At 35.2% G+C, this 14,171-nt stretch overlaps 1 protein-coding gene across 2 annotated transcripts in view; it reads left to right on the forward strand.

Annotated features, from left to right (window-relative positions):
- The window catches only part of ELMOD2 (ELMO domain containing 2), a 31,611-nt gene extending 21,408 nt beyond the window's left edge, over positions 1-10,203 (forward strand). For both annotated transcript variants that reach the window (XM_037830708.1, XM_037830709.1), the window contains exon 9: positions 10,058-10,203. In XM_037830708.1, coding sequence (XP_037686636.1) covers positions 10,058-10,203 — 146 coding nt within the window. The remainder of the gene's footprint in view (positions 1-10,057) is intronic.
- Positions 10,204-14,171: the final 3,968 nt, after the last annotated feature.

A 14,171-nucleotide genomic window follows, 5' to 3' on the forward strand; every position in this document is an offset into this window, starting at 1 on the left:
CAGTTTGCTTTTCTGTTCGTCAATCGATGTACCCTTAGGCCACCTCCTATCCACTGCAAAATGTGAATACTGCTGCCATAAACACCAGTGTGCTAACGTCCATTCTTGACTGTGCTTTCAGTTTTTCCAAGTATATACCTAAAAACAATGTTGCAGGATCATATGCAAACCCTATACTTGGCCTTCTGTGGAACCATCACACTGCCATACAGATGGGCTGTACCATTCTACTTCCCTACCAACAGTGAATAGGTACATCCGTCTCTCCACATTTTCTCCAGCACTTGTATCTTTCTGTTTATTTTCTAAAAAGTTTTATTCACACACCATACAATCCATCCTAAGTAAACAATCAGTTGTTCCTGGTATAATCACATAGTTATGCATTCACCACCACAATGTATATGATGACATTTCCATATCTTTCTACAAAGAAGAAGAGAGAAAAAAACAATTACACCAGGAATCCCATACTCCTCCCTTTTATCCCCCTCTTATTGACATATAGCTTTGTATATTGCCTTTGTTACATTTCATGGAGATATATGACAATGCTGCAGTTAACTATGGACTCTAATTTGCATTGATTGTATTTTTCCACATATCATCCCACTTTCAACACTTTGCAATGTTGACATTCATTTTTTCTCATTCATGTAAAAACATTTGTACGTTTAACTACCATCATTGTCCACTCTAGATTTTGCCAGGTTATACTTCCCAGTCCTTATTTTCTATATTTTCTTCTGGTGTCATACATGCTAGCTTTCCTCTTTCAACCATACTCACACTCAGCTTTGTTCAGTATACTTACAATACTATGTTATCATCAGGTAGTATTCTGCTGTCCATTTCTGGATCTTTACAATCAATCCTGTTGAAAATTCTTTACCCCTTCAGCATCAAATGCCCAATCTCTACCCTCTTTCTATCTCCTGATAACATGTGTTCTCAACTTTAATTCTCAAAGTTTGCTCATTAATGTTAGTTCATATTAGTGAGACCATACAGTATATGTCCTTTTATTTCTGGCTTATTTAGCTCAACATAGCATCCTCCAGGTTCATCCATGCTGTTATATGCTCCATGACTTTATTGTCTTACAGCTGTGTAATATTACATCGTACACATATACCACAGTTGTTTAGCCTTTTGTCTGTTGATAGATATTTGAGCTGTTTCCATCTTCTGGCAGTCATGAATAACGCCACTATAAACATTGGTGTACAAATGTCCTTTTGTGTCCCTGCCTTCAGTTCCTCTGAATATATTCCTGGTAATGGGATTGCTAGATCATATGGCAAGTCTATACTTAGCTTCCTGAGAAACCACCACACTACCTTCCAGAATGGTTGCACCATTCTGCATTCCCACCAACAGTGAATAAGTGTGCCTCTTCCTCCACATCTTCTCCAGCACTCGTAGTTTTCTGTTTTTATTGATAATGGCCATTCTAGTAGGTGTGAGATGATATCTCATTGTGGTTTTGATTTTCATTTCCCTAATAGCCGGTGTAGTTGAGCATCTTCATGTTTTTGAGCCATTTGTATTTCTTCTTCAGAAAAGTGTCTGTTCATGTCTTCTACCCATTTTTTAATTGGGTTATTTGTCTTTGTGTTGTTGAGTTGCAGGATCTCTTTATGTATTCTGGGTATTAAACCCTTGTCTGATACGTGGCTCCCAAATATTGTCTCCCATTGCATAGGATGCCTTTTTACTTTTCTAACAAAGTCCTTTGATGCATAAAAGTGTTCAAGTTTGAGGAGATCCTATATATCTATTTCTTCTTTCGTTACTCATGCTTTCGGTGTAAGGTCTAGGAAACCACCTCCTATCACAAGATCTTAAAGATATTTCCCTACATTTTCTTCTAAAAGTTTTATGTTCTTAGCTCTAATGTTTAGGTATTTGATCCAGTTTGAGTTAATTTTTGTATAAGCTGTGAGATAGGGATCCTCTTTCATTCTTTTGGATATGGATATCTGGTTCTCCAAGCACCATTTGTTGAAGAGGCTGTTCTGTCCCAGTTCAGCTGACTTGACTGCCTTATCAAAGATCAGTTGTCCATAGAAGAGAGGGTCTTTCTGAACACTCAATTCAATTCCGTAGTTCAGTATATCTATCTTTATGCCAGTACTATGCTGTTTTGACACTGTAGCTTTGTAATATGCTTTAAAGTTAGGTAGTGTGAGACCTCCCACTTCATTCCTCTTCCTTAGCATATTTTTAGCTATTTGTGGTACCCTGTCCTTCCAAGTAAATTCGATTATTGTTTTTTCTATTTATGCAAAGTAAGTTCTTGGGATTTTAATTGGTATTACATTGAATCTATGATAATTTGGGTAGAATTGACATCTTAATTATATTTAGTCTTCCAATCCATGAACGTGGTATGTCCTTCCATATTTTTAGGTCGTCTTTGTTTTCTTTTACCATTTTTTTTTTGTAGTTTTCTGTGTATGGGTCTTTTGTGGCCTTGGTTAAATTTATTTTTAAATATTTTGATTCTTTTGGTTGCTATTGTAAATGGAATTTTTTTCTTGATTTTCTCCTCAGAGTGCTCCTTACTCGTATATATGAGCACTACTGATTTTTGTGTGTTGCATTTGTACCCTGCCATTTTGCTGTACTCATTTATTAGCTCTAGTAGCATTGCTGTAAATTTTTCAGGATATTCTACATATAGTATCATATCATCTGCATGCGAAAGTTTTACTTCTTCCTTTCCAATTTATGTCCTTTATTTCTTTTTCTTGCCTGAGTGCTCTAGCCAGAACTTGCAGCACAATGTTGAATAACAATGGTGACAAGGAGCATTCTTGTCCTGTTCTCGATCTTAGAGGGAAAGCTTTCAGTCTTTCCCCATCGAGTATGATGTTAGCTGTGGGTTTTTCATATATTCACTTTATTATGTTGAAGAAGTTCCATTCTATTCCTGTCCTTTGAAGTGTTTTCATGAAGAAAGGATGTTGAATTTTGTCAAATGCCTTTTCGCATCAGTCAAGATGGTCATGTGGTTTTTTTCCCCTTTGATTTATTGATGTGTTATGTTACATTAAGTGTTTTTCCTGTGTTGAACCACACTTGTATACCTGGAATAAATCTCACTAGGTCATGGTGTAGAATTCTTTTAATATGCTGCTGGATTTGATTTGTGTGTAACTTGTTGAGGGTTTTTGCAATATTCATTAAAGAGATTGATCTGTAGTTTTCTTTTCTTGTATCTTTGACTGGCTTTGCTACCTTTTGTTTTTTTTTTAATACAATTTTATTGAAATATATTCACATACCATACAGTCATCCAAAGTATACAATAGTTCACAGTATCATCATATAGTTGTGCACTCATCACCACCTTCAATTTTTAAAAAATTAAAGTAAAAGTAAGAATAAAAATAAAAACACCCCATACCCCACCTCCCCCACTATTATTCATTTATTTTTTTCTCCATTTTCCATACACTGGATAAAGGGAGAGTGAGCCATAAGGATTTGACAATCACACAGTCACACCGTATAAGCTACATAGTTATACACTCATCTTCAAGAGTCAGGGATACTGGAATACAGTTCAACAGTTTCAGATATTTCCTTCTAGCTATTCTAATAAAACTAAAAACTACAGAGGGATATCTATATAATACTTAAGAATAACCTCCAGAATGACCTCTCAACTCTATTTGAAATCTCTTGGCCACTGAAGTTTTATTTTGTTTCATTTCTCTTCCCCCTTTTAATCAAGAAGGCTTTCACAATCCTATGATGCCTAATCCAGGTTCATCCCCGGGAGTCACGTCCCACGTTGCCAGGGAGACCTACACCACTGGGAATCATGTCCCACGTAGGGGGGAAGGTAGCAAGTCCATCTGCTGAGTTGGCTTAGAGAGAGGCCACATCTGAGCAACTAAAGAGGTTCTCTGGGGGTGACGCTCATGCACAATTATAAGTAGGCTTAGGCTCTCCTTTGTGGTAACAAGCTTAATAAGGGTAAGCCCCAAAATCGAGGGCTTGGCCTACTAAACTGGTAGTTCCCAATGCTTGTGAGTGTATCAGGAATTCCCCAGATGGGGAAGTTGATTATTTCCATTTTTCTCCAGCCCCTCAGGGAGGCTTTGCAAATACTTTTTATTCTCTGTCCAAATTATTCTGGGATGTATCGGGACTTCATCTATACAAACTAACCTGATCTCACTTCCTATTCAGGGTTCCATGTAATTATGGTATTTCAGTAAACTAACCATACAAATTAAATTATATAGTGTGCTATAGAAAATATACATTTTGCACCAAATAAGCGTCTCTTCCTTTAGTCCCACACAGAAGCCGAAGTTTTAAAACACAGTCAATATCATCCTCTACCCTTTAGTCTGATCTACCCCAGTCTCAACCAAGTCCATATCTTTAATATCTCCAATCGAAGTCTGATCTCCTTTTCATCCTCTTTAACAGTTGCTTCATGGGGCAATGCCATCACTCACAGCTGCTGAACTCAGACTCCAAGTACTAGGTGCCAGAGAGACACCCAAAGCTCCAGGGACCGATCAGGTTACACACAACAGCTCAGCATCGCAAAATTTAAAAATAACCATTACAACTCATGAGTAGATGTGACTGCGTTAAGAGCTTACAATCTAGGAACCTTTACAGTAAGCCTTTCCCATGCTCCCAGATTTAATTCTTAGAGTTTGCACATTATATTTAATCTGTGTTAGTGAGGTGTTTTAATGTCTTTATATTTCTGGCTTATTTCACTCAATATGTTGTCCTCAAAGTCCATTCACCTACTTGCATACCTCACAACTTCATTCCTTCTTGCCACTGCTCAATATTCCCTTGTATGTATACACCACAGTTCCCATTCCATTTATCAGTCAGTGTCCCTTTAGGCCATTGCAAATCATGAATACTGCCACCACAAACACCAACGTGCAAATGTCCATCATGTCCCCGCTCTCAGTTCCTCCAAGTGTATACCCAGTAACAGGGTTGCAGTTCCATATGGCATCCCCATACTTAATTTCCTGTGGAACAACACACTGCCTTCCAACAGGCTGCACCATCTACTTCCCCACCAATGGTGAATAGGTACATCCCTTGCTCCATGTTTTCTAGCACTTGTATCCCTCTGTTTATTTCTTAAACAGTTTTAAACAATCCATCCTAAGTAAACAATCAACAGTATAATCACATAGTTATGCATTTGCCACCAACAATCTATATAAGGATATTTCCATTTTTACTGCAAAGAAAGCAGGAAAGGAGAAAAAAAAAAATATGAGGAATAAAAAAGTAAAAGAAAAAATTAAAAGAAAATGAAAGGTCATAAAACAACAACATCAATAATCCCATACCACTCTCTTATATCCCCGTTATAGACATTTAGCTTTGGTATATTGCCTTTGCTACAATTAATGGAAGCATATTACAGTTTTACTGTTAACTATAGACTCTAGTTTGCATTGGTTGTATTTTTTCCCCTATACCATCCAATTTTCAACACCTTGCCATGTTGACATTCATTTTTCTCTGTCATGTAAAAACATTCTTGTAATTAGTACATTTAATCACTGTTATTAACCACTGTAGGTTTCACTAAGTTATACAGTCCCAGTCTTTATCTTCTATCTTTCCTTCTGGTGTCATACATGCCCCTAGCCTTCCAAACCTGTCTCTCCTGTCTTTTCCTATCTGTCTGTAGTGCTCCCTTTAGTATTTCTTGTAGAGCAGGAATCTTGTTCACAAACTCTCTTAGTGTCTGTCTGAAAATATTTTAAACTCTCTCTCATTTTTGAAGGACTGTTTTGCTGGATATCAAATTCTTGATTGGCAGTTTTTCTCTTTCAGTATCTTAAATATATCACAGCACTGCTTTCTCGCCTCCATGGTTTCTACTGAGAAATCTGCACATAGTCTTACTGAGCTTCCCTTATATGTGATGGATTGCTTTTCTCTTGCTGCTTTCAGAATTCTCTCTTTTACTTTGACATTTGATATTTTGATTATTAAGTGTCTTGGAGAAGGCCTATTTGGATCTATTCTGTTTGGAGTACGCTGCGCTTCTTAGATCTGTAATTTTATGTCTTTCATAACAGATGAGAAATTTTCAGTGATTATTTCCTCCATTATTCTTTATGCCCCTTTTCCTTTTTCTTCTCCTTCTGGAACACCCATGACGTTTATTAGTGTGCTTCATGTTGTCATTCAGTTCCCTAAGACACTGCTCATATTTTTCCATTCTTTTCTTTATCTGTTCTTTTGTGTGTAGGATTTCCAGTGTCCTGTCCTCTAGTTCATGAATCCTTTCTTCTTCCTCTTCAAATCTGCTGTTTTATGTCTCCATTGTGTCCTGGGGGGTCTGAATTCTCTGATGGAGGGCAGCTACCTGACCTGGGCCCTGCCCTCCCCCTTTTCTTATGGGAGATATGCCCTTTTGGGAATTATCTCCTTCAACTGACTTCTTCTTTTGTCTCTCTGATTATCTTAATGTCACCCTTGCCTAGGTCTGGGCTGACAATTGAAAATGCCTGAGGCTTCCTCTAATGAGCTTCTTAGAATGATAGGGGAAAAAAAAAGAAAAAGAAATCCCCTTTCCAGAACCAGTCCCCACCCCTCAGTTTCTCTAATCAAGAGCCAGAGGTGGTATCTTGTTCTTTGGGCCCATTTTCTTGGGACACAGCCATTTTCCCGCATTCAGAGCTCCGCCGTCTCCAAAAGCCTCTGTTTTTATTTATATATTTTTCCATCAGCCCTGCCTCCTCTGCAGGGAGTAACTTCAGGTTCCTTTCCTGCTTGCTCCAGGTTTATCTGTGCTCATAGCTTATATTCATTGCTCCAAATCTGTTCATTAAAAGTGCAACTGGAGCTTGCCCTTGCTCCCAGCAGTTACCACTTCTTACTCCCTTGGCAAAGTGTTCCAACTCAGCTTGCCATGCCAGTTGGGGAGGTGCACCACCTCCACGGTTTTGGGGGCTTTACTTACAGTACTACGCTGTGGTCTCAGTCCTTTCACCTGCTCCAGACTGGTGTACAATGTGTGTCCAGTCACGGATGTCCTCCAAAGAATTGTTCCAGACTATTTACTAGTTGTTCCTGGGTATTTACTAGTTGCTGTAGAGGACTGACTAAATTCCACACCTCCTTATGCCACCATCTTGCCCCACCTCTACCTTTTGTTTTTAATGTCTTTTTCTGTGTAATGTCTTCCCGTTCTTACACTCTTGCACATCTAAAATGTGAGCAGGTATCCACTGTCAGCCTGGGAGTTTGCTGGCACTGGTGCACAGGAGAGCTCAGGGAACTCAGAATCTATGTCTGCCTGATATTACTGTCTAGGATGTCTCCATTCTAGATATTGAGAGCCATAGTTTTAGCTGGACTTTTCATTTGGTGGCTCCCTTTTTTTTTCCTTCTTTTTATTACAAAATAAATACTTCAATTTTTTAATAACAATAAAAATATTTTATAATAATTTTATTGAGATATAATTCATATTCCATGAAATTCACCCATTTTAAGTGTACAGCAAGTTTCAGTAAATTTATTGAGTTGTGCAACATTTTCTTCACCCCAGTCAAATCCCTCAGGCTGGTTTACAGTTATTCCCCATTCCCGTGTTTCCCTTATTTTTAACTCCCATTGGGAAACCTTAATTGCCTCTGCTGCTTTGGTTAGAAGCATTTAGAAGCATGCAGGGATTTTAAGTTTTGAAATTTTGGATTGTAATTCCTATTGAGTCTAGCATTCTAAACCTGCCATGGAAACAACTCTTCATGGAAACAACTCTTTTCCCATGACTTTCTGCAAGTTATAATCTCATGCCAAAGATGACCCTGCCAGCTTCCTAGAATTTTGGTATCATCCTCTGCAGTTTTCAGATGTTTCATTAAAGCAGCTTAGCCATCAGAGTCTAAAATCTTTGAGTCAGTCCTTTTGAAACTAGTGTATATTATACACCAAAAACCTCACTCTGAAGCAAGAAGTTCTTAATAGTTGACACTTAAGCAGTTGTTCCCGGCCTATGTACTCTCCTTTGAATGGGCTGCATTATCTGACAATAATGAAAAAGCAGTTTAAAGGATGTATAAGAATGGCAAATAGCTAAAATCTAAAAACCAGAAACCCTAAAACAAAAGTTATACTATAAAATTTAGATAGCTGTTTTCTTCCCAGAACATTTATCTCCAGATTTTTTTATTGTGTATCACTCAGTGTATTGGAGGATGATGTGGAGGAAGAGAATACTGACTCTCAATTTGCATGCTTGTGGTTAATTTCTATACATGTACTACTGTCCCTAATGTATTGTACATACAAAAGAAATTTTTGAATGAAGATAAAAGTGTTCAAAAATCATGATAAGATTGCCGATCTCAACTCATCTTACAGATGTTATTTCTCTAGAATCCTCATTCTTTGATTTTCTCATATATCCTGGTTGATGTTTTATATATTTTATCATATATCAAGATAAATCTGAACTCTTTCTTAAACTCATCTTATGAAGTGATGTTTCAAAGTTGAAATGTTAACAGATATTCTTTACTATGAATATTTGCTTTATGAATAATTGAAAAATGGAATTTCTGTTTTTTTCATGTTACTATACAGGTGTGATAATCTAGCCACATTAGTGTTAAGTCATTGGCCTTTTTCCCCCATTTATCATAAGTTACTTCTATCTATTCTTGAAAAGTCTTTTGGAAGGGGAAATGAGATTCTATTGGAAACAAAGTCCAATATATAACACAGTGGAGCTCACTAGCGAACTGTGATTTGGGCAATTCATTTAACGAATCTGTTACTCTTTCCTCTTTAGTAAAATCGGGCTGATGTGTACCTGCACCATAGAGTTGCCGTGGTGTAAATGAGCAGAAAGTGAGCACTAGGGAAGCATTTGTTATACAAACTAAATAAATGTGTTTGCTTGAATTCAGAATAGGGTTTAGGGGTGGGTTTTTTTGTTTGTTTGTTTTTGTTTTTAATTCAGTTTTATTGAGATACATTCACATACCATACAGTCATCCATGGTGTACAATCAACTGATCACTGTGCCATCATATAGTTGTGCATTCATCACCCCAATCCATTTTTGAACATTTTCTTTATATCAGAAAGAATAAAAATAAGAATAAAAAACAAAAGTAAAAACGAACAACCAAATCATCCCCCCCACCATCCCACCACAATCTCCATTTAGTCCCTTTCCCCATTCTTCTACTCATCCATCTGTACACTGGGTAAAGGGAGTGTGATCCACAAGGTTTTCATCATCACACTATCACCTCTTGTAAGCTACATAGTTATACAATCGTCTGCACGAGTCAAGGCCACTGGGTTGGAGTTTGATAGTTGCAAGTATTTACTTCTAGCTATTCCAATTCACTAAAACTTAGAAAGGGATATCTATATAGTGCATAAGAATACCCACCAGAGTGACCTCTTGACTCCATTTGAAATCTCTCAGCCATTGAAATTTTATTTTGTTTCAAAGGGGTAGTTTTAAAGAAATTTTCTGTTGTAAAATATATAGTTAACAGGTTTATTTCATAAATTACTTTTAACCTTTTGAGGGTTAATTTGGTTACTGTACTGAAGATTGAAAAAATGTTAAGCTTTGTCCAAAAAAAGTACTAATAGTTAATTGAAAAAGTTGAAATGACTCTTAGATTTAGAAATTAACTAGAAAACAGCTTTCTGGTACCTTATCTTTGCCCAGCATTTTCTTGTTACTTTCATTTTTGTGCTTCAGGGGTCTGTGTTCGGGGAATAATTTTCTTTTTTCCTATTCTCAAGATAGGTTTTGGAAGTACTGACTCTCAAGTTTGAGGGATTTTGTTGCTTTTGGAGGCAAATAGTCAATGTGCATTAAATATTTTATTAAAATTACTGTTTACTTTGAGCATACAGAAATATTTATTACAAAGTTCCTCAGGTTTCTAATTAAGATCATTTTTGATTATTGTATCCTCATATGGAATTTAAAGGATGGTTATATACTTTAAGAATGTGGTTTAACTATTGAGCATTGTATTTATGTTTTGTTTTTCTTTAACTGCAGGTTATCTTGTCTATGAATTCGATAAGTTTTGGTTTGAAGAAAAGCCAGAAAGCATTATGTATTTCAACCTTTACAGAGAAAAGTTTCATGAAAAGATTAAAGGACTTCTACTGGATTATAATGTGGCACTTACTTTAAAAATATAAACCATCCATAATACCTTCTATTTCCACCATATTTTGCACACACAGTAGAATTTATATGTTGTAATAGGGATTATTTGATCAATTACAATTCTTATATATAATTTCTTACAAAAATGTTTCAGAAATTCTATTTAAGAAAGCTAGTATAGACAATCAGTGTATGTTTACAGTTATTTATACACTGTTCTCCAAAGGTACCTTACCCTTCCAAAGATTCCCTCTGTAGAGTCATGTAAACTACAGTTTGTAATTTGGGACTTAACCCATTTAGTGTAAAAGTATAAATCAGGTATTTGTATTAAATCAGTTGATTAAAATTTGTAAAACTCAGTTTTCATTTTTTTAAATTGTAAGTATCAAGTTGGTTTCTTTTAAAAGCTCTTTTAAGATATTTTGTTTTTGTAGTTTGGAAATAGCCACTTTTATTTTCTTCATTTTATTTTTATTTCTAGGTTAATTAGGAGGAAGAGTCGTTCTTCATGATTTTCTTTGTCTCTCAATCACACATCATAACATCACTTCATTAATAACAGTAAGAGCATAGATATGTCAGATAGAATAAAGAATCATGTCTTCTTTGGTTTTCCCTAATTACTGAGCATAAAAGATAATGAGAGAATGACAGTATTGATGGCTGGTTGGTTTTTTTTCTTTACTATCACACTTTAATTTATCACAGTGTTATTTTGAAGCTTAAAGGCATTTTCTCATCTTTAATATTTGACTTTCATCAGTTGTATAAAAGAACCTCGGTGCTTGGTGTGATGAGCTTTTATGAGGCTTCTCTCTGTATATGAAAAGAGATGTATTTGCTAAGAACATCTTCCTTGTAATCACAGGACAGTTTCTATTTCAATAACGCTGTTCTTGAAACTTAAATAAGAGGAAAACTTAAAGCTTTTTAAAGATCTGTTAAACATTGTTGGTTTATTTGACTTCCTGTTAACTTTTGCTTCTCTTTGCCTACATAGTATTTCTAGATGATGATGTATGGACTTGATGAGTATTCTTTGTATTAGTCTGTGGGATTCTGAATTAGCCTGAGGATGATGATTATGCATTTTGTATAGCTTTATTCTCCTAAAATCTCAGGAGGGCAGCAAGTGTTATCAAGGATTATATAGTGATGAGGTTCTAATGGAGAGAGATTTCCTCTTTATGTGTTTAAGTCACTTGTATTCACAACAAAAGTAAAAGAATTTAAAGATAGGAAAGTTTGTCCGATTTCTAAGTTCTCCCTAAATCCAAAGAAACCAACCTGTTAAAGACATAATTTAATCTAAAACATGATATTTACCACATCTTTTAATGTGATATATATCAAGTGTTTAAGGCTGGCTTTTTATGATATATAGCAAGCCATGAGACTTTAAAGTAGCTATTCGTGTTTATTGACAAACCTGTCTCTCAAAACTTGCCAAAGAGAAGAGTGGTAAGAAATATCCCATTGGAAAATAACAGATGCAGCATTGCAAAGCACATACATTAAAAGTGCATGCATTAGCATTATTATTTTCTCAACAAGATAAAACTCTTTAAAAGTTTGTTCATTTTTTTATAATAGTGGTGATCTAGCTTTCCATTATAATGGGAATTTTAAAAATTTCTTTGTTGTAGGGGACTTCTCAGCCTTGGGAATATCTTAATTTTTTTTTTTTTTTTTTAATGTTTTCATGCTTTATCATCTGCTAGAATTCTAAGATGTGTGGCAAAATTCTGATAAGGATCAGGTATTAACCATTAAAGCTCATTGGATCAAGGGATTAACTATTACATGGAAAGCAATTCTGTTAGTCTTTTAATTTTCATGTTGAAAATTTATATTTTAATATTTCAACAGCTGAGATCTTGAACTGATTTAAACCTTTGTATACTTAGTAGAAGTTATTGGAGTATGGAAGGGGAAATTTAGGTAATTTTTCCCTTTTAGAGAGGAAAAAATTTTATGATGTTTAAAAAGTCATTGTTTGCTCAATACTATGTTCTTTAAATCCATCTCTTTTCTATAATATAGATATTGTTCTGTTTTTGCTTTAAATAATCAATAACAATTTCAGATAGTTCTATAGTGGATTGGTCTAAAAACCATCAGCAAATTCTAACTCTGGAAGCCAAGCTGAATGTCACCAATTATAAACTAGAATGAGCCTTCTGATTTATATGTGGCAGTGACATACATGAAAAGGAAAATATGATACTTACGTCTCTCTGCCTACTTTCCCTTGTTTTTAACACGTGTGTTAGAATTCCATGTAATCTTAAAATCTGTATTTAGGCTCTTACCTGTTTCTATAATAATTAGTATAATGCCAAAGTAGTATAGAATGTTTTGACATTGTAGTAATCGGAAAGTTATGCTTGTTTTAGCATCAAGAAGTGAATCCATGTTGAAATGAATTTTTATATGTGGCAGGTTGAAAGGAGTTTGCCAGCAACAAGAATGGTCTAAAAATGTAGTTAAAAGGGTCATACTCAAATATGGTCTGTAAGACAATCTTTAAATAAATGGGAAAAATCAAGGGGTATCAGTGAACCTAGAACAACCTCTTTCTGCATATAAAAATGGTGATATAGGTAGATGTAAAAACCAATGTCTTATTGGCACTATTTTAGGAAACAGAATCTTTTTCTTGAAAATGCCCATCCTGATTTTTTTCTATTTTAAGAGCTACTTGGATTTGTATGCATTTTTCTACATGAAAATGTATGTACTCTTCATTTTTATTCCAATGTTCATAATTATTCATGTACTCTTTCTCTGCATTGAGAGCATTCAATGAAATGGGACTTGGTCAAATATTTGCTCAAAGGAGAAGCATTACCCAAGTGTGAAAAGTTGACTGCTGAATCCCAGAGCAGAAAAGATGAAACTGTTATCGTGGCACAGAAAAGAGAAGGTTTGGCTTGGAGGGCAGTAATGTTCATTATCTTTGAAATAATGAATGGGGACCAGCAGCTGTATTCTCAGGATAAAGCTTCCACACCACTTCTCTATGAACAAGTCTGGGGAGGCTTAATTTTCATTTACATATTTATGAACCTCTCCGTATAAACAATTTTTTAATGAAGATAAGTGTAATTGTTAAAACTCTGAGAGAAATAGTGGCTTGAACTTTTGTTTTCTGGCCTCAGCTTTTGGTGAAGAAAATTTAAAACGTAGTGCAGGTAAGACACAGCTACTTTATTATTAATATAGGGTGATTCTGTGATTCTAATACATAGTCAAAAAATATTTAAGCAGTAGCTTTTTCCCTGAGGGAAAATTGCTAATTGGCAACTTAAATTGATTTTTATCTAATTTGGATAAAACAGTTGATTTCTTATGTAAAAGCAATAGTGTGAAATGTGATGTCACTTTGGAATGTTAAACAAGCAAATAAAGAATATGTTGAAATTGTTGTAAGCCTTTCTGTTGATATTTCTGCTTTCTACACATCCTATCCATCACTTATTCAAGTCATTTATGTTCATGAAAAATTGCTTTTCTTATTTAATCTTTTAATCATGTTGAGTAAAAGAAATTTTTTATGACTTTTAAACTCATCTACTAATTACCTGCTTGAGTTGTTATTAAATGAGAACAATTGGTTATGAAACTGAAAACTTGCTTTATTTTAAAAGAAGCCACCAGAAATTACATCCACCCTATACCCAGTTCTTACAAAGGGTAAGAATAATTCATACTGTACTTGACTGTGATTTTTCTTCACAATGTATCTTAAAGCTATTTTCTTATTAATACATAGCTTCCTTATTCCTTTTTATATAGCTTCAGTGTGTTCCAGTATGTATATATATTATACAGGCTGCATGTGTGTGTATGTGTGTGTGTATAATCTTATGGGTAAAAGCAACTTTGTAGATTTCATTAAGTTCAGAATCTTGAGATGGGAAGACTATCCTGAATTATCCAGGTGAGCCCAATAATCACAAGTGTCCCTGTAAGAGGGAAGCAGTGGGAGATGTGA

The sequence above is a fragment of the Choloepus didactylus genome, chromosome 3 (assembly GCF_015220235.1).
Source record: "Choloepus didactylus isolate mChoDid1 chromosome 3, mChoDid1.pri, whole genome shotgun sequence".
NCBI classification, from domain to species: domain Eukaryota; kingdom Metazoa; phylum Chordata; class Mammalia; order Pilosa; family Megalonychidae; genus Choloepus; species Choloepus didactylus.